Source organism: Emys orbicularis, chromosome 16 (assembly GCF_028017835.1).
Source record: "Emys orbicularis isolate rEmyOrb1 chromosome 16, rEmyOrb1.hap1, whole genome shotgun sequence".
NCBI lineage: Eukaryota > Metazoa > Chordata > Testudines > Emydidae > Emys > Emys orbicularis.
This window is the reverse complement of record NC_088698.1, coordinates 12720593-12742423: the sequence shown is the minus strand read 5'-3', so window position 1 is coordinate 12742423 and position 21831 is coordinate 12720593. Positions and strand designations below refer to the sequence as shown.

The 21831-nt window shown below is 38.6% G+C and overlaps 1 protein-coding gene across 1 annotated transcript in view; it reads right to left on the bottom strand.

Moving 5' to 3' along the window:
- SPECC1L (sperm antigen with calponin homology and coiled-coil domains 1 like) overlaps nt 1–21831 on the bottom strand; it is a 100519-nt gene that overhangs the window by 54305 nt on the left and 24383 nt on the right. Inside the window, exons 4-8 of the mRNA XM_065418038.1 lie at nt 19739–21372; nt 18661–18868; nt 5267–5340; nt 4426–4601; nt 1337–1500 (exon numbers count right to left, since the gene is read on the bottom strand). Of these exons, the coding sequence (XP_065274110.1) occupies nt 1337–1500; nt 4426–4601; nt 5267–5340; nt 18661–18868; nt 19739–21372 (2256 nt within the window). The remainder of the gene's footprint in view (nt 1–1336; nt 1501–4425; nt 4602–5266; nt 5341–18660; nt 18869–19738; nt 21373–21831) is intronic.

Below are 21831 nucleotides of genomic sequence, written 5' to 3'. Positions count from 1 at the left end.
GATAGTTTTTATTTGTCTGAGCAATCGGATCCTTATCCAAAGCTACAGATGAGCAAGTTTTCTGCTGATTCACTCATGTTACTTCCTCCTTTTACTAGAATTTTTTGCACAATTATTATGAACAAAAACATGAACAGCCCTCAAATTAGAGCTGAGAAGGTTGAAAGCGACAAAGACAAACACTAACAGGGAGAACACAAATGTAGAAATATGACAATCTACAGAATCTCCATACAATTTATAGATTAAACTGAATCATATGACAGGTCTTCAGGCGGCGAACATAAAAGTGGGTTGCCATTTACATTACGGCTGCTTATATCACTCTGGTACCGCTAAGGGACCTTAAAGTGCATGTAAATGTAATTTAAAATGTAATTTACACCCACATTAAGGCCCCTTTATACTACCAGAGCAACGTAAAGCTGTCTTAATGTAAATGAGACTAAGGGCTTGTCTACACATTGGGGTAACGTTCTCTACAGGGGATGTGATTTCTAAAGCACACTAAGCGTTGTACGTTAATTGGTCTGTGCACCTACTGGTGCATACTGAAGGTTCCCTAGTACAATTTAATGTAATACTGTTTCAAGCACTGGTATAGTGCACTAGGTAGTACACCCCAGCAGGAGCTACACAGACTAATTAATGCGCAATGCATTAGTGTGATTTGGAAATCACAAGCCCAGAAAATGCATTATTTCACCATGTAGATAAGCCCTAAATTTGTATAAGAACGTCACAAACAGGACCTTGAAGTCAGGCTCTAAATCTACACGTCTCATTTCCTAAAGTGCTGAGTGCCCAATAGTTCCCACTGAGGTAAATGGGAGAAGTAGGGTCGACAGTTCTCTGACAGGCACTAAAATATGGATTTTAGGAGCTCAGGCTTTTTTTTGAAAAACTTGGTGCTAGTCATTATATAGCTTCTAGGACGCTCATTTGGGGGCATGTATTAATGTCAGTGTCTTAATGGGAGTACTGAATATATCCTTAAGCTGGGGACACAGCTGAGTGTACAATTGGTATTATATTCCTGTTGAGTGACAGTGCTGAATCACAAAGCCTCTAGTATCCAAATCACTAGGTAAGTGACAGTGAGAGATAGAGAACATTCAACCCCTGGGGTTGAGGAGAAAAGAGGAAGAGAAAGGATAATTACTTAACAGTAATGTACCCCAGTAATGTAATTTAGTGTACGTGGGTTTGTTTCAGATCTTGCTATTGTAGTGTCATCCAGCTGAATTTTGAATCAGCCAGAACATCAGAAGCATACATGTTAACATACACAAACCTCTAACTTTGTATAGCTACTACACTGGCTAGAAGTAATTACCTTGTGAAGCACTGTCGAAGGATTTGATTAGTGTTTTTACGGTGGGAGTTGGCTCCGAGGAAGTGGATGACCTGCGACTCAGACCCATTCCTTGTCTCAGAGCTGCCAAATCCCTCTCTACAGCATTCATGTAATTGTATACCCGGCCACGTTCCTCTTCCTGCCTGTAAACAAAAGCTAGGCCATCTTAGCCACATCAGAAAAATATTTTCTTTATGTCAAAAGGCTTAAATGTAAACACAGGAATTGAGCTCATAACTCTACCCATTATATTAACCTATTTTGCTATTTGTTGTAATTTAGGTTTAGATTAACAGCCTTAAATACCAGTCAACTTCTTTAGTATCTGTCAACAAGAGACCCTAAGTGAACTGAAAGGCTTTTTACCTATCAAGAGTCAAGTTTAGGGTCTTGTGTTTTCTAGTGAGTTAAACTTCAAATTTGCCATAGATTAAAAACTAATCCACTGAAATCATCAAAATAAGAAACTCCTTTACAATTATTTTTGAAAGGGACAAACTTTTTTATGCCTTTTTTGGGGGGGGCGGGGGGAGGAATATATTTTTAAAGTTCAGCTTTGAATTGAGACTAAACTCTAGTTGCAACCCAAAGGACACAGGTTTTAGAATGGAAGGGCCCTTTCAACCTAAGTTTATGTTGGTTATGACATTCACTGTCACTCTGATGGAGGAACCATCCTTCTGTCTGGAGAAAGCTGCCTTTCCCCCTTTCCCCCCTCCGCGGATCTGAGGGGTTATTCATTGCCTCAGTTTCAGATCAAATACCATGCTAACTACATTTTTCAACAGCAGCTATACCGTTTCTCTTCTTTTGGAATCTTACAAGAAGTTTTTAAAGAATCATTTTCAGTTACCTTTGAGTTCTTTGTTCTTAGGAAAACAATTACCGGTAGATTATTTTACCTCCTTTACCTATTTATCTGCAAGTAACATGGATTTAGAAAGCCCTTCTGGAATCAGTATCAGAACAAACCAAGCAATAGGCTTCTGACATCCGAAAGCATGACTACTGCATAAAAGGCTTGTTTTCAAGTTGACATTTGGTAGATGATTCTGTTACATTGTTAACACTGATTCCAAGGAAAAATCGATTTTAGCTGATTTGCAGCCAGTACATTTATTATTCCAATATATTTTACCCACCAGGGTAGTGAATTGATACTGCAAAGTCAAGCCTTAGCTTCAACAAGGGGATTCAAACACCTCACAATTAGTCTGATTCATTTCAATTTAATGAACAGATTTTCTAGAGATGCCGGATCCCTGTAATGCAAAGCATAAATTGCAAACTTCTTATTTTGAAAATTCACAGATTAGGTTAGACACTCCTATCAAATGTGGGTGCTACGACATTTTGACTTAAGGCATTAATCTCTCTAAACTCCTGGTATGAGTATCTCCTAGGCCAATAGTAATCAGGAGTTTTACTACCTGACAGCCTATTCAAATTGGTAGCTTCACTTCAGATTAATCTGCTTTACCCTCACCATCCAGGTCATCTCTTATTTTCAATTATATCCTCCTCCAGTCTGCTCTCTACATCTCACATATGCAGCCTGTGCAAAATTCCACTGCAAAAATAAGTTCTCTCAGCCCACTCTGGTGTTCAGGTGTTCCCTGCCTCAAAGATTTATATCTGTATTTACCAGTGTTAATTTACTTGGCACTTTATCGAAGGTTTTAATAATGGGAACATGTATACACATCACAAACATCGTAATTGTAACTGCTGAGTCTCCAGTCTGAATCAAAAGGACCAAATAGCCATGGAGACCAAACAACTCTTCAACTCCTAGAGAGGACTAGTCGTCAGGATTCAGGTAGATTGGCAGGACTGGGAAAAACATGGATTGTGTCTGAGCTGTATGCTGTATGTGCTAGGGATTCATTGAAGACTGAATTTTGTGTTTTTTTGAAAGATGCCTGACTGATGTAATCACTGAAAAATCACTACTACAGAAAAACCTCCACAACCAGTTGATTATGAGGCAAAGGCTTATTATTGAAGAAAGCTGACAGCAACTGCAGAAAATCCTAGTTGCCTGTTTTCCAAAGTGCCGTAAGCATAATTTAATTTTAGATAAGAAGCATACTGTTTCGGCTGCTGTTCAATATATAGGAAAGTCCCTTTTACAGGTGAGGCTTTTAGTGATTGGTTTCTCATTATATTTCTTAAATAGCACACTGCTGGAAGTTCATGGAATGAGCTATGCAGTAATACTAAGATTATTTTCTGATGGTATTTTTGGGAAAAAAAAATTACTGCAGTAATTAAGTATTGCAGTAGCAACTACAGGCACCACTGTGCTAGTCACTGTATAAAGTCAGCAAAAAGACTATCCCCTGCTCCAAAGAAACTAAGCACTACGTATCTGACTGGGACGTATCTGACTGGGACAAACTCCTTTCCTTTGAAACTGACTGATCATAGTCATTTGTAAACTCTAGCCTCAAAAAAATCAAGGCCATAAGTAGAAATCAAATACCAGATGCAAGAATGCCCCGGTTTAAGTAGGGATTTCTGTCTCAATTCAAGCTATAACAGGTCACAAGTGAGAATCTAACATCTTTTATCTGAGTAGCCTAGTTGTCAAGAAACAAACCCTCTCTTCTCCATAGTAAGATAAGCTTGTGTTTTGCTCCCCTCTAAAGAGCCTGGCAGCTAAGCAAAATATACTTGCAACAGCACAGAAGAGACATTCATTGCTTGCTTTCCATGCTCTACTCAGGGAAGCTAAGCCCAAGTTATGGACTCTTATTTGGGACTAAAAACAGACAAATGACTTTCCTTTTTGTGTCTGCGCGAAAGTGCCAAAACAGGTACATTTCCTCCATTGCAGAAAATTAAAAAGCCAGCTATGAAAAAAACCCCTCTCTTACAGGTTTGCCCATTCTTTCAGAATTGTTCCTAGAAGTATGCAGAGAGATCTTAGGCTGAAATGATCTTGCCTCAAAATGACAGTCTCGCTCTGTGACTTTCCATGAGTCTCAACAGTGACAGTTAAGAAATTAACGTCTCAAATTGTGTAAAAGCAACAAAAATACGTAACTCCGTTTTCATTAACATACTTGCGTGACTTTATTTCTTCCAGCTCTTTAGTGAGCTTTTCATTTTTCTCCTGAGACTCATGCAGTCTACGCTTTAGGTCCCCTATCTCCTCCTGGGCCTCAGATTTGATATCATTTGCTATGACCACGGCAGTCTGTAGATCAGCTTGGAACTGACGCCATTCTGCGGACTCCTCCTATAAATAACCAAAACTGTAAACAGCAGCAACTGGGAGTTTGAAATCAAAGAATTATCCTGATGCAAAGTTCCACTGAACTCTCAGAGTGGAAGATTTAAGCGGGTGGTAAAAGTACTCATATTTGACAGTCCAAAAGTAAAACACTAAAGTTACAAATCTTAAATATGAAGATAATTTCATCAGTAATCAGCTTTGGGGTTTTGGAGCAGGAGCATTGGGGAGGTCCTAAAATTTCCTTTTCTCTAAAAAAAGAAAAGATATAGTTAATTCTTTAATGGTTTAGTAAATTTATCCCAAGATGAAGCATTTAACTTCATCCTTGAGCTGATGCCCCTCTCCCCAGAATTATTCTAACGCTTTTAAACACAGTAATATTCGCTTTCCCGCCCATTAGTAAGTCTGCCATGTGCTTTGTCTTTGGTATCTACCACCACCAATAATGCCCAGTAAGACCAGTTTCTACCTCTACATATTGAAATCCCAACACTCTTATACAGCCTTGAAACATTTCTGGAATATTTTTAGAGCAGTGTGCAGGGAAAGACAGGCAGACTGTACTATATATTTTTATTGCTGGGTGATGTCTCATGTACCACTCTTACGGTGTCCCCCCCACCTCTTTTAGTGCTTAGTTGCACACTGGGTTGTAGGTGTTAACCTACCCGTAGCCTCCTGTGAAGAGTCTTTATTTCTCTTTCCATGTCATGCTTTTGGTCCTGAAGTTTTTTAACTGTATCTGGAAAGATAAGTCAAATCCACTTTAAGATAACATCTTACTCAGTGATTTGTCTACGAAAGAGCAACTGAAGCCACTTGTGCAATTTTAAGACTTCCTGAAACCACCACTTATATTTTTCAAATTATACTTATTATATAATTATTAAACGAATGTCTAAGCATGAAGTTATTTAACAAAGCACACACTCCTGAAAGTGGGAAATTAGTGTAAACTAACTTGATGGGTATTAGGATTCCAGTCTCTGCCTTACCATGCACAACATTAAAAAACAAAAAAAACCTTAGTCACTAAAATGTTACCTGCAAGGTAAGCACAGTGACATCAGAGGATGCTGAATACAGGTTTTGATGCCATCAGCGTTTAAATGGATTTTCCCATTTAAAAATAAAAATAAAAGCTGCGTTACCACACCTACGGATTCACACTTCACTTCCCTGCTCCAAGATAGCTGCCATCAGGAATGATTCCCTTCTTTGTTATTTCAACAGGAATAAGATTCCTATTCTAGCCCTGAAAAAGCTCCGATTCTTGTGTATCACAGCACTGTTTGAGATAAGCCGTATTTAAAGCATGAGGGGCAAACATTACAGTATATTCAATGAGATCATAATATGGAAGTAAGATGTTCATTTAAATAGGTCAGCAGCTTGACCACTACCAACTCCTAATCTGGCGTCTGACAGACTGACTCCTGTGATTATTATTCATTTGTTGCGTTATTCAATGCACAAGAGAACAGCATGATTGATTATTCCATTCCTATAACTGAGTAACTGATGAAGACGCACATGGAATACATTTCTCATTCAGTACCACCTCACTGATCCTTGGCTCTTAGGTGCATTCTACTTCTATGGTACTGTATGCATATGTAAACTGTAAAGATTCAGGGCCTCTTGATTTGTAGGGCCAACTGTGATAAATTATGTTTTTTAGTTCAGGTTCATTATACCAGGAGCAGTTGTGAAGCAAATATCTTCTGTGTATATTGGCAGCACTTTTCTCACATGAAGGCTGCAGGTACCCAATGTATTAAGCTGCTTAAAATCCAAAACCTTGGCATAAACTACAGAGTAGTAGGCACATGCTTTCTGATTATTCAAACACTTAATGTACATTAATTTAAACAACTAAATTGACAGAAGGTAAAATTGTGTGGTTCTTGTTCTGTTGTAAAACTGAACTTTCTAATGTGTTTATTTGGTTATCAGTTACAATTAGTTTCAGGGATAATTATGCAACACGGGATTCTTTTTAGAACCTTAAATTCTAACAATGCTCTTGCCTGCTTCCCCCCATTTTTAAAATTGAACGCTATATTTTGGTACCCAGAACAATCCCCTTGATTTCTTGGCGGAGAGCTGTTTTCTAACATTACAAGATATTTTTAAAATAGCGTACGGTAGACTAAATGAAAATGCCAAGCAAAACCACACACTTATTCACATGAGGATATTCCATTTCACATCATTTAAACTGGATACTAATTTGGAGACACTATTTGAGCAAAGACAGATTGATCTATAGTTCTTCTGGAGGCTGACAACTTTGGATTCATCAGCTTTGTTATGCCAATAGTCCTAACTACAGACCCTTTTAATGCCACAGCTAATTTCTTTGTAAGAATGACATAAGCCCCTAAGTGGCTTGAAAAACAATATTTCAGGCTTGGAAAAGTTCAAACACTTCAAACCAGACATTTTTCTACATCTATAGCTATCTCACAGGACTACATATTCTAAGATTCACATCTAGCTGACCTTTTAACATTGGATGTGGTAAGCTAATTAACAGTGAGGGTGACTCAAATCACATGGTACCATGTTACTTATGCTACAAAAAAATGGAAACCTTTGCTAGTCTTAGTACAAAAGGAGGAATTAGCATTGATACTCTTTTATTAGGCTGAAGCTAACATGCTAGGTTGCCTGTTTTAGGTTAAAAGTGACAAAGTACAACTGAAGAATTTGAGAACAGAATTTTCAAGATTACTTAAAATGTACAATTTCTTCAATATTGAAAGTTGCCTACTGAGGGAGCCAGCAAGCCCTACCAAGCTCCCCACACTTGTTTGAAGCAGATTCCAGGAGCGTGGAACTCCAGTGGGGGGCCATTTATTTTTTTAGACAACTCAAGGGAAATGGGTTTCATTTTTAAAAACAATTTTTTTTTACTCCTAAAAATGAGTCATAATTTGTCTAAAAATAAACAAAAAATAGAAAAATAATCACAACAAACCAGAAAACCTAAATGCGTCCTAGAGTTAAAGATTGGGTAATGCCATTGTTTTGAGTTGTTTGTGAGATATGAGACACACCATTAAATGTTAGTACATTTGTGCTTTGAAGTTCAAAACAATGGCCTGAATATTCTCCAGCTACTATAAACAGTACAGAACATTTTACAGTAACAGTGTTTAGTTTTTTATAAATTCTATCAAGGGATGGGAGAAGAACATAGAATTGCCAACACCCAAAATTCAAAAATCAGGAGTGAGCACTCTAAAACACCATGCAATTTAAGAAAAGAAAATCATGGTTTTCTGTCTTCTGTTTTTGTACTCCCCTTAGCTATCCCAAATGCGTGCGCATCATTTAAATACATAAAATATACAGGCACCAACTTCCCTGTGTACCTACTCTGGGCTAACCCCCTTCTGTCCCCATGCACTATCCAGAGCCCACCCTGACCCCCAACAATCTCCAGGGTTTGAAGAGTGAGGCTGCTGCTGCCGCCAAGCTCAAAAAAGGGACTACTGCAGTATAGGGACCTCGTGATAATGCAGGCAGCGGCTATAGCTTCTAGAGGTAGAAAAGGGAAACCGGAGTTAGATCACTCAAACTTCCTGAGCTGCCTGCGTTTTTCGCTATGTGAGATGGTTATTTCTATTTTTAATTACTTGCTTTAATAAATAAATATGTAAGTCAGTTGTACAAGGATATGATGTAACTGGAAATTAAGTGCTATTGCAATTTTAGATTACAATTTCTAACGAACTAGGTTATAGATGCTGGGTTTTGAATTGACTTATTTTAGTGTTAGAGTATTTCACTTGAATTTTACAAAACTGTGGAAGGTAAAGAACAAAATACTGAAAAATACTTAATTGTATTTTTATCTATAATCTTTTATAAATCCAAATTGGCACAAAAACTGTCACTATAAACAAAGTTTTTTAATGTTAACACCCAATCTGATTAATTTCAATACATTAATACATTTCAAATTTGTTAAAAATATTACAGTGTTAAGACATCCATATTATTTCATAATACATCATTTTAAACAAATTACAATCTGTGAACAACAATCACAATTCAGTTACCACCGAATCCAACTATTCAGATCCACCGAGGATACTTTCAAGACTTTCTAAATTAAGATGCTGAAGAAACTAATTCTGAAGTTTTATCTCTTTGCATGCAGGTTTCTAGGTTTTGAATGCCCCAAGCCACATGATGAAAACAGTAATTCTACACCAGCTATTGTCACGATCATAACCTTGTTTTCTCCCAGGACGTTTACTTGAGATTTCCACTACTAAATAGTGGTTACATTTTTCAGTGTTTCATTGGAGAACAAGACTTTGAAATAATGGAAACAAGGCTTGCAGATGAATTACTGATGGCAGAACCCCCCTTTCAACATAAACTTCTGCATATTGAAGAATAAGTACTGATTCCTCTGTTGTGACTGGAAACTAGCATGTGAGGACTGATCACATGCTGGAAAATGACATGGTATAATGTCCAGCTAATGCTTTCTCAACATCAATTTTGCCATCATTTAACTGCAATTTCAAATCAGGGTTGTTGTTTTTTTATTTGTTTTTTTTAAGTCCTCACCAGCTTCAACATGAATTCAGAATCAAAGGTTATTTTACTGGCTTTGATATATGGAGCAATTACTCAATAAGCTTCTTCAAACCAATTTGTTATCTTCTAACAAACCATGGAGTCTATTGACACTGCTTCCCATATTTTTATAGTAATATTAGGATATGATTGTGTCATAATTAGGGCTGTCAAGTGATAAAAAAAATTAATCGCAATTAATCGCACTGTTAAACAATAATAGAATACTATTTATTTAAATATTTTTGGATGTTTTCTACATTTTCAAATATATTGATTTCAATTATAACAGAATACAAAGTGTACAGTGCTCACTTTATATTTATTTTTTATTACAAATATTTGCACTGTAAAAAAACAAATACACCTGTAGCATTTTTCAATTCACGTAATACAAGTTCTGTAGCGCAATCTCTATCATGAAAGTCGAACTTACAAATGTAGAATTCATGTACAAAAAAAATGCACTCCAAAACAAAACACTGTAAAACTTTAGCGCCTACAAGTCCATTCAGTCCTATTTCTTTTTCAGACAATCGCTCAGACAAACAAGTTTGTTTACATTTGCAGGAGATAATGCCGCCCGCTTCTTGTTCACAATGTCACCTGAAAGTGAGAACAGGTGTTCTCTATTATAGCTGGTGTCGCAAGATATTTATATGCCAGATGTGCTAAAGATTCATATGTCCCTTAATGCTTCAACCATCATTCCAGAAGGTGTGTCCATTCTGATGGTGTGTTCTGCTCGATAATGATCCAAAGAAGTGCAGACCGACGCATGTTCATTTTCATCATCTGAGTCAGATGCCACCAGCAGAAGGTTGATTTTCTTTTTTGGTTGTTTGGGTTCTGTAGTTTCCGCATCAGAGTGTTGCTCTTTTAAGGCTTCTGAAAGCATGCGCCACACCTCATCCCTCTCAGATTTTGGAAGGCACTTCAGATTCTTATATCTTGGGTCGAGTGCACTAGTTATCTTTAGAAATTTCACATTGGTATCTTCTTTGCATTTTGTCAAATTTGCAGTGAAAGTAATCTTAAAACAAACAACATGTGCTGGGTCATCATCCGAGACTGCTATAACATGAAATATATGGCAGAATGCAGGTAAAACAGAGCAGGAGACATACAGTTCACCCCCAAGGAGTTCAGTCACAAATTTAATTAATGCATTATTTTTTTAACGAGTGGTATCAGCATGGAAACATGTCCTCTGGAATGATGGCTGAAGCATGAAGAGGCATATGAATCTTTAGCACATCTGGCATGTAAGTATCTTGCAATGCCAGCTACAACAGTGCCATGCGAACACCTGTTCTTACTTTCAGATGACATTGTAATTAAGAAGTGGGCAGCATTATTTCCCGTAAATGTAAACAAACTTGTTTCTCTTAGTGACTGGCTGAACAAGAAGCAGGACTGAGTGGACTTGTAGGCTCTAAAGTTTTACACTGTTTTGTTTTGGAGTGCAGTTATATAACAAAAATAATCAACATTTGTAAGTTGCACTTTCATGATAAAGAGATTGCACTACAGTACTTTTATGATGTGAATTGAAAAATACTATTTATTTTGTTTTTTACAGTGCATATATTAGTAATCAAATATAAAGTGAGCACTGTACACTTTGTATTCTATGTTGTAATTGAAATCGATATATTTGCCCACCAGACAGAATGCAATCAGTCTACCTGGCTAGCTAGCTGTGAACAAGTCAATGAATGGACCATTAGGGAGAACAATAGGTCTTTGAAGATGCTCCCACCTTCCTGAGAAGCTTTCCAGGGATGCTTTGACACTGCAGGATCATGTGATCAAGTCGCCTGGTACTGGACTCCATAACAGAATACCAGTATTTTTACACTGGGGGAGGAGGGGAGAGGGGGGAAGAACCACACTGGAAAACAAAAACAAAGAGGAGTCTGGTGGCACCTTAAAGACTAATAAATTTATTTGGGCATAAGCTTTCGTGGGTAAAAACTCCCATTTCTTCAGATGCATGGAGTGAAAATTACAGATGCAGGCATAAATATCTATAATTTTCACTCCATGCATCTGAAGAAGTGGGGGTTTTTACCCACGAAAGCTTATGCCCAAATAAATCTGTTAGTCTTTAAGGTGCCACCGGACTCCTTGTTGTTTTTGTGGATACAGACTAACAGGGCTACCCCTCCGATACCGGAAAACAAAGGATTCCCGCCATATGCCAAATCTATTTAAGGCAGGGGAGTGACAAAGAGCGTTCATTCTTCACTGAATCCCCGCCCAGGATGACTGATGGAAACATCTAAGAAAGAAAGGAGGGTGGAGGGGGAGGGGAGGGGAGAGGAGAAGAGCTGAGCCCAGGCTGGAAAGGTGTCTGGCCTGTGAAAAATACCTGGGGTTTTAATCTGCAAACAAGAGCAGCGTGCCTTCAAGAACCAGTGCAATTTGCCTAAAACAACATTTAGGGTGAGAAATTACTACTTGTAACCAGTTTCTTTAGTATCTTAAGCTTAGTTTGCATGTTTGTTTCATTTGATACAGGGCTGGCTTTAGGAAGTGCGGGGCCTGATTCGAATACCCGGCGGCGGTTCGGGTCTTTGGCAGCACTTTGGCGGCAGGTCCTTCACTCGCTCCGGGTCTTCCGCGGCACTGAAGGACCCGCCGCCGAAATGCCGCCGAAGACCCGGAGCGAGTGAAGGATCCATCGCTGAAGTCCCGGACCGCTGCCAGGTGAGTAAAAAAATTAGAAAGAAAATTAGAGTGCGGGGCCCAATTCGGGGGAATCGGCCCTGTAGGTAATCTGCTTTGATCTGTTTGCTAACCTTTTAATCACTTAAAATCTATCTTTTATAGTTAATAAGCTTGTTTTTGTTTTCTCTAAAGCCAGTTTGTGTAATTCATAATTGGGGGGGCAAAAACTGTGCATATCTTCCTCCACATTCGGGGAGGAGGTGAATGTCACGAGCGTACACTGTACAGTTCTCTGTGCAGCGCCAGGCGATACAATTTTGGGTTTACACTCCAGAGGTGGTGTGCACTGGAGTGCTGGCAATTCCCTAGCTGAAGCCTACCCAGGCAGAGCTGATTTCAGTGTCTGTGTCTTTCTGCAGCTGGGTGTGTCCCTACCTGTGTGTGTGCTGAAGGAGACTTGAGGGCCTGGCTCGGCAGGACAGTGTAAGGGAGCCCAGGCTGGTGGAACAGGTGGGCTCAGTGGTACGTCAGTACATCAGGTGGCACCCTGAGGGGGCAAGGAGGGGGGAACTGGTCACATCTATATCTTGTGTATGCGTCAATTATTCTTATTCCCTTGGGCCAATCTAAAACAAAATCTTTTAGGCAATCTGCAAAAGCATTCCATCTTTCTTCTTGGGTCATGATATTCGCTCTTTTCAAGTCTTTTGACAATAATTTTAAAATATGTGCAGTAATGTGTCACGTATTTTCTTGCAAAACTTCCTTAATCTTAGCCATATTGGCTGCATTGTTTATCACAAAATAAATTACATGGCATTTACTTCCTCTCACTCTTTGAGAAACACTAGCAATTGTAGAACAACAGATGAATATGAACAACTGAAGATAAATGCTTGTCCCACAAGTAAACATTACTTCCCTCAGTAGCTACTGTAACACAATACAGTAGAACCTCAGAGTTATGAACTGACCAGTCAACCACACACCTCACTTGGAACCAGAAGTACACAATCAGGCAGCAACACAGACCAAACAAACAAACAAAAAAAAGCAAATACTGTACTATGTTAAACGTAAACTATTAAAAAAATAAAGGGAAAGCAGCATTTTTCTTCTGCATAGTAAAGTTTCAAAGCTGTATTAAGTTAATGTTCAGTTCTAAACTTTTGAAAGAATAACCATAATGTTTTGTTCGAAGTTATGAACATTTCTGAGTTACAAACAACCTCAATTCATGAGGTTCTAGTGTAGGCTTGCTGTTAAACTTAAACCACACCTCTATAGTCACACACAGGCACTCAGTTTCTGAAGACACATATGCTATGCCTACAATAGAAGCACCAGAATATTACACTAGAACAGTGCTCCTAGTGTGGACGCAGATTATACCAGCCAAGTACCAACATAGCAAATACACCCTCCACAAAGGAAACAAAAGTGCAGATTTGCCAGTATAACTGCATCTCTACTAGGGCCTTCTGCTGGCACAGCTATGTCAATCAGGGACCATACCTCTTCAAGCTCCTGAGTGATATAGCTATACCAGCAGAAGTCTGTACTGTAGACCTGACTGTAGTCTTCTAGATTTAGGGCTTATCTACACTTACCGGGGGGTTGACGTGCGGTGATCGATGCATCGGTGGTCGATTTAGTGGGTCTACTGAAGACTCACTAAATTGACCGCCGATCGCTCTCCCGTCGACTCCTGTACTCCACCTGAATGAGAAGTGCAAGGCGAGTCGACAGGAGAGCATCTCCAGTCGACATAGCGTAGTTTGGAACCCGCAGTAAGTAGATCTAAGTACATCGACTTCAGCTACATTATTCATGTAGCTGAAGTTGCGCAACTTAGATCAATCTCCCTCCTGTAGTGTAGACAAGGCCTAAGTGTTTCAAGAGAAGATATACAGTCAACACAAATCCTGACAGAGGAGTACAGCATGGTTGAAGCTTTTCAGCTTTCTTGAATTGTGGATGTTCAATGTAGGCTTGGTCTATATTTGAAAGTTGTACTGGTGAAACTGCCTGTTATTGATATGATTTTTTACCAATATATTTACACTGCTACAAGCCTAGTGTGCATGCATTATACTGGTATAAAGGAGCCTTTTACTGGGATAGCTATTTCCCTTAAAGTAGAGTATCTTTATACCAGTATAACTGCAATCACACTAGCAGAGTTATACCAGTATAATTATGTTGGTATATTGGTGAACCTGACAATAGTTGTAACACTGTTGTTCAAAGACCTCTTGTCTATTATGCTCACCAAAACCGTCTTATTGTTTCCTTGTACTCTGCCTGTATCCATCTGTTGTCTTTTGTCTTATTCTAAGATAGTGCCTGTCCAAAGTGTGTTAATCTTTTGTTCTTTGTTTGAACAGCGCCTAGCCCAATGGGTTTCTAGATCCAAGACCAGGACTCCTACGTACTAAATTAATACAAATAATAATAATAAAATAATGGTTTAAATAATACAGCTTTCCAGAGTAGGAAAACGGGTTGGATCACAAATACATCAAAGCACAGGCTTTTTGCTTATCCATTTTGTGTCTGAGTTTCTGTTATTGTCACACAAAGGTGTTAAGTCCATGTGATCAGTCTTACTGGGCAGAGATTAACACTTTCAGTGTCAAATTTTAGTAGAAAGTAAAATTTGAGATTTTAACACAGGTGACTATTAGTAAAACTCACTTGCGTTGAATGAATTGAATCATTTTGTGTGCCATACAATAAAAGTGGTATAAATAACCCAACATCAGCAAGGGTTAAGAAGACTGAATTCCACTGAGATTTTAGAGATCATCATCATCTGTGTTTCAAAATATCTTGCATTAAATGTATAAATGTACAAACATCTTGATTTTAAGAAGAAAATCTGACAACTGACGTGCTAATTTAAATAGCTAATCTCTGTTACAAAGACAAAATTCACCAAGAGCGTGTGTTTCAAGTGTTCATTCAACATTTATTGGCTGGGTTTTAGAGAGATAGGGGGGTTGTTTTTTACGTTAAAAACAAATGGCTACTAGACAATTTAGCATACTTATTTTACCAAAAGACTTTCAGTTCAGTTCATTTGATTTTTCAAAGCCAGCATTCAAAACCAGAGCAAAAACGCCACCTAGTGTAATGTTTCTAAAAAATACAGGCTTAGCTATACTGGGAATTTTTGCACCTAGTATAAACGTGCTGCACTGGTGTAAAAAATACACATGCAATCTTTATTCTGAAATTTATTAACGTTTTAGTGCGCGACCTGGGAACCTTAACATTCTTTTGAAGTAATTTTACATGCTTATACAATAGGATTTTTTTTTTTTTTTTTTTTAAGTTGAAGGGAAAAGTCATGTCACAATGATTAAACACAGTTTGTTTTTTAAAGACACGATGGCATGGGACTTTTTCCTTGTCCTCACTTTCTCCTAGTGCTAACTTTGGTCCTCTCAAACAAGAACCTATAGTAAGAATCCTTTTCAACAGCGATTTGAATTTTACTGCTCATATTGATTAGATCATTTAGTTTCGCAAGCTATTGAACATTATCTACAATTAAGTTCCTCATGCAACTAAGCTTGAATTTCATGCCCAGACTGTTGTAATACACTTCTTGCTATATTCCCAGTTTCGTCTTTCTAGTCTTTAGAAGCTATTCAAAGCAATGACACCTAACTTCCTGCATTTGAGCTTCCTCATATGTCACTCCATTATTTATTCTGGCTGCTCATTAAACTGAATTCATTTCAAGGTCTTACTACTAATTTCAGTTATGAAGTACACCCTCGTACTTTTATGGACTTGTTTCTGTGAATTCTCCAACTGTTCATTAATATTCTGCCACTATTTATTGCTTCTCACATCATCCCCTTCATTTACAGTTAGCTCGACACTCAGCACATTCTCTCCTGAAAGAGCTACAGCAGTCACTCTATCCTATTTTTTAAATCTAAACCAAAAATTTTCTTTCTTATTACTCTTTACTATGGTTTAGTTGTTTTAATGTGGAGAACCATGCTTTTTCTGAATGGTGCTATATACAGAAACATGTAATGGAGAATTCTCTACATTTAAAAAGCCATTAACATGGACACCATGTATCTGGCCATGCATCTCAGACTAATTCAAGGCCAAAGGAATTGCTTAATCTATCAGTATTAGAGAATTTGCTGTTGTGATGCATTTTTCTGTCACTTTAATACCACCTCTGTTAAATTTTTTAGGTTCTAGATCCGTGCTCTGAGCACAAGTCCTAAAGAGATTTGTTCCTCCTCTTCAAGGTGTTGCTCTTTTTTTTCTATGGGAAGCAGTGCCACCAAAGAACTACTGTAAGAATTTTAGTTTTGAAGCCATGAAGAGTTGAGAGTTTTTAAAGGTACTGATTTATGAGAAGAATATTAACAAAAAGGCAAGTTTTAATTATACTATTATTTGGTTACCACACTTTACAGCTACCTCAAGGTGTCACTCTCCTTCCTGCCTATACTTACAATACAGGTTGCTTCCTGAAGCTATTACATCAGATTACTATCCATAAAATTCAACTACAACAGATTAGTATCTAGACGACAGATCAAAGAAGATATGGAATTTCTCATGGAGCTTTGAGCCTAGTAAGATATAGGTCTGCTAACTGACTGAATTGAGGTATGCAGCCTCATGACTGCACACAGCCCTTTTGAGACAGGTCTGTGTGACAAAATTGGAACTGCTTGGTAATAATAATAAATAAATAAATAAATTAATGGAGATATCCCATCTCCTAGAACTGGAAGGGACCTTGAAAGGTCATCAAGTCCAGCCCCCTGCCTTCACTAGCAGGACCAAGTACTGATTTTGCCCCAGATCCCTAAGTGGTCCCCTCAAGGATTGAACTCACAACCCTGGGTTTAGCAGGCCAATGCTCAAACCACTGAGCTATCTCTCCCCCCCATCAAAAAAGTCCATTTTTTGGGTCTGTTCCAGAGCCGGGATTCAAACCTGGGTCTCCCACATCCCAGGGGAGTGTCCTAACCACCAAGCTAAAGGTTAGAAGGAGTTGCCACAGCACTTCTTCCCCCTTCTTGTTTTCTTTCTCTCGCCATTTTTTATGAATGGGTATATGGATACTGTATATTAACCTGATTATTGGAGTGTTTACCATACGATTTTGCTTAATGCGGGACTGTAAAGACAAAACAAGAAGGAAAATAAAGAATGGCTCAAGATAAGCTACCACTAAGGAAATATTTCAGGGACCTTAAGTGACAACAGCCGAGCCATTGGCTGCGAGAACTCTGGCATGATCTTCTGCTAAGCCTACTGGACTGATTTAATCCAGAAAGACCAAAGACCAAGAACACAGAAGAATAAAAAACTATGGCAGTTCAGGGAAAGTAGACTGATATGAAGATACCTGCCGGGGCATCTAAAGATGTTATGCCTGCTGAAGTTACACTTGCAAGACTAAGTCTTTAGGTAAGACAGACATGCATATAGAATGTTGATTTAAAATCCTTATTCTTTAAATGCTTTGTCCCTACTGTTGAAGCAAAATATATTTTGATGCTAAGAAGGATGTTTTGTCACTGTATACTACTGGTCACAGGCTCCCAAAAGAAAGAATTGCAGGTCTCTGAACTCAATCAGATGTGCTAGGTAAGCATGGTTAATCCACAAGGTACTGTAGCCCAGGGCTTGGACTCAGAGTGGGGCAAATGCTGACTTCCATACCAAGATATGTAAAAGGCATGAAGCCTGACACTTGCGGCAATGCACTGTGAAAGACCAGAAGAGGGACAGAGGTGCCCATGACAGTCTATATTCTGATTTTCAGACAGAGACACTGCCCACTGAACTACTAGGCAAGACTGGCAGGCATGATTTTTGCTGGATGCTTCAAGTGAGTCTTGAGCCACGCTATTCAGGAAATGGACGCTAAGAGACAGCAGGATAGAAAGTTTTCCCAACCTGCTTGAGTTTTCCCAACCAGAGCTGCCAAATTCCCCAGCCAGAGCTGCCAAATTCATTTTCAGTTTCACAGTTTGAGCAAGTACACATGGATGGTGACCACGAAAACAACAGTATATGCAAAATTATTTAGGGTCCCTGTCCAATTTCTCCATTGAAAATACATTTTCTTCAACAGGGAGACTTTTCTTGGTCTAGGAACAACCAAATTATCCACAGATGTAGATATATTTAACTTTTGGAAGTTTATATAGCTTTGCTGTACTGGAGAGATAAGACAACTTGGGTTCTCCCAGACAGAATTAAATCAAATACACCTCTACTCTGATATAACGCGAACCAATATAACACGAATTTGGATATAACGCGGTAAAGCAGCGCTCCGGGGGGGGGGGGGGGGGGGGGCCTGCGCGCTCCGGCGGATCAAAGCAAGTTCGATATAACACGGTTTCACCTATAACGCGGTAAGATTTTTTGGCTCCCGAGGACAGCGTTATATCGGGGTGTATCACAGGTAATATGCCATAATCTGAATCTATAACTACATGCAGTTCTGCTTGAAAATTGACTCAAAATGGCATTGAGGCTTCGTATTTATTCTCAAGATTGCCAGTTCATATTTTCTTAATTTATGTGTGTCCGGCCCCATCCCCAACTACTAGTCCTGCAAGCCCAAAGTCAAGCTGAGTTCATTCTTTCTAAGATTCATTCTTTCTTTCTGAAAGTTTATTCTGATTTCAAATCACACATGTGCAAACCACAATTAAAATACGTTTACTATCCTGTTTCAGCTGTTTTCAAGTTAAAATATGATGCATCAAGAGGAACTCATATCACTTACTCTCTAAGTCAGATATGATGAGGTTGTCATGAAGTTTCACAGCTCGATGCTGCTCTACTTCATCTTCCAACTCGAAGATGGTTTCTTTCATGTCACTTCTTTCAGTCTCTTTTTCTTCCAGCTCTGCCCGAAGCTTTTCTAGAGTCATATTGAGATCCTCAATTTGCTTCTTGGCTTCTTCTTGGAAGACTCTGTATTCATCTTCAACCTGAAGAAAAATCATTAAATGACCATAATGAATTCAGGATAAAGATGAACTCAAAATAAAAATTGCTTGCATTTCACTGCCACAGCCATCATCCTTAAAATATTTTTTAAAATCTCATAAGAACTAAATTTAATATCAAGAAGTGTTATGTGAATTGAGAAGCTCTATGTGAATTTATTAGAAGTTGCTATATCTGGACCAAGGTGTGATATGTAACTTTTGGCTGCACTGCAACTATCAAGTTGGACCACTTTCACAGTGAAGCTCTTATTTCTGAGCTGAATTTATTTCAGAATCTACCAAGCATCCCACCACATGACAAGTGAAGCAGTAACAGAATAATACTGAATCACAAGCTGAAATGAGAAGCAGCCAAAAAAATGAGTAATATTCCCCCATCCCCCCCACACACATAAACGTGATTGCAAGAACAAGGTTTAAGCCCTGAGCTAATTTTTTCATCATTTTATGCCAATTATTGAGAAAGAATATTATAGTACAATACATGAGGCACCGCCTCGGTAAATCAGCTATAAATTATTTACACCTGCTTAAGGATGTCCCCCAATGGCAATATTTAAAAACCAATGATTTGCTTAATTCCAACTAAGGTTTTTTCCCCTTAAAAACGTGTCATTTATACGAGTAATCCGGTACAACTGAGTTTAGGTGTAAAAAGCTTCATAAAAGGATACACTTTTTTTGTACATGAGATCCAATAGAAAAATCTTGAATACAGGCACATTCTGGCAAAGCTCATAACTGGTCACATACCTCCAAGGAACAAATTGAAAAACTGTAATGAACAGTAGAGGGAGGCTTGGAGGCTTATACGTATAAGATATAGAATGATAATTGTTTGAACACTACCTTAGCAATGGCATCCTGCAATCGATTGGCATCATTGCGAGTGAGAGCCAGCTCTTCCTGCAGACTGCTGGCCAAAGTCTCTGCTTTTTCCTTGTCCAGCCTGACACTCTCCAGTAAATCTTGTATATCTGATTTATCTCCAGAGTTGTGTATAGAGTACAGTTCAGCCACTTTTTGCTTTTCATGCTCCAGCTGAGCCTTTAGCCTGTTCATCTCAATCTGGTCACTGGCTACTGTGGCTTTGTACTCCTCTAAGGTGGCTGCTAATGCTGCCTTACTTTTCTGCTCTGACTCAATAATTCGTTCCATGTGGTGGTTCCGTTCTTTCAGTGCCCCTATAATTTCTTGGGCCTCCTTGTTATCTTGCTCTGCCATCTTCAAAGTGTTGCTCAGATGCTGCTGGACACCCAGCAGTTGCTCTCGTTCAAAACGAGCATTCTCAGCAAGGTCCATATAACGTTGCTCTAACTCCATATACCTCCCACTTTTCATATCTTCATCAATAACATATGAGATGTGATGTTCATCTAAAAGGGAGCGAAAATATTCAATCTGTCGGCTGAAGTGTTCTAACTTGTCACTCTGCTGGCACAAGGATTCCATAAGAATTACTTTTTCTTCTCCAAGTCTTTCATTCTCACTGTTCAGCTCTTGAGTTATTTGTTGTAAATCTGCAAGTTCCTGAAGTGTTGCTTGAAGCTCCTCAGCTGTACTATGCTGGTTCTCTTCCATCTGGTGTATCCGTTCTGTCAGACAAGCTACAGAAACTTCACTTGCATTGCCACTGCTTCCTTTCCTAGATCTTTCTATGCTTGGTACTCCTTCAGACTCTGAAGACGATGGAGCATCTAAGGCATCATCACTTGATGTAAGTGGCTGATAAACTTCACTGCACTCACTGTCTAAATTATCCATGGAGTTACTATGCTGATTGTCCATTAAGGTGTTTTCGTCCTGACTCAACAAATCTTCCATTGAACCAGGAGCAGAACCTTCCACTGAAGATGTAAGAGTGCCACCACCATCACTGTGGTTACCAGTTGTGATCTCTGGGCTCAAAGATTGGTAGCCAAAGAGTTTCTCAGAGTTGTCTAGCCTTTGTTCCAAAGAAAAGCCCAATGCATTTAATCTGTCCTTCAACATTCGATTCTCATTCTTCAATTGGTTGAGCTCTTCTCGGATGGCAGTGTTTTGCTCTTGTAACACTAATAATGTAGACTCTACATCAGTTGGCTGGTGAACAATAATGGCCTCTTTTTCCTCAGACTTCTCATCACCCTCATGCTGATCTTCATTAAGGCCCAGCTGAGCACGCATATCTCTGAGTTCATTCCTCAAGTGTAAAATCTCCACATCTTTAGTTTTTGCTAAAGTCAGAAGATCTTTCACTTTAGCTTCCAAAGCAGCTTTGTCACTGATTTGATTGTCCGATTTGGATTTACTCATCCGAACATCAGACTCTGGATTAGTACGACTACGGGAGCGTTTTGCCAGAATGGTATCATTAGTCCCCTGTCCTGTCAAAGGCAGTTTTTTGCTTTGGTTCAGACGGGAACGATCGCGTATTCTTTCCCTAGAAGAGCTAGATTCTTTATTTCCAGATGAAGTGCTACGCTTGGCTGTGGAGCTCGTACCTGTATGTTTTTAAAAATTTAATTTTAATTCATTTAAAAAAATCAGCAAAGTGAGTACATGTATGAAATTACATACATAAGACTATATATTTTGCTATGATTATAAAATGGCTGCCATTCTAAACCACCCTTTTGAAAATGAAATATGTACAGTCTATTTATGAGAGTCTCAAATAAGGTTTAAACATTCTTTATAGTGTCTAAAGATGTGTTAAGCCCCCCCCCCCGTCCCCTCCTCAAAACAAGGATTAAAAAACCTACTGTTTGCAAGAGGAAAAGAGATTCTCCCCCAAAGTTTCTAATAAATTGTATAAAAAATGAAGAGTAACTATATGTAAGATACTTGATATTCTCTCTAAATTCACAGATCATAGATACATCTTCACTTTTAGGTGTGGGAACACAGTTCCCATTTGAGTACTTTTTATAAACATGTATATTCTGATCCAAGAATGAAAT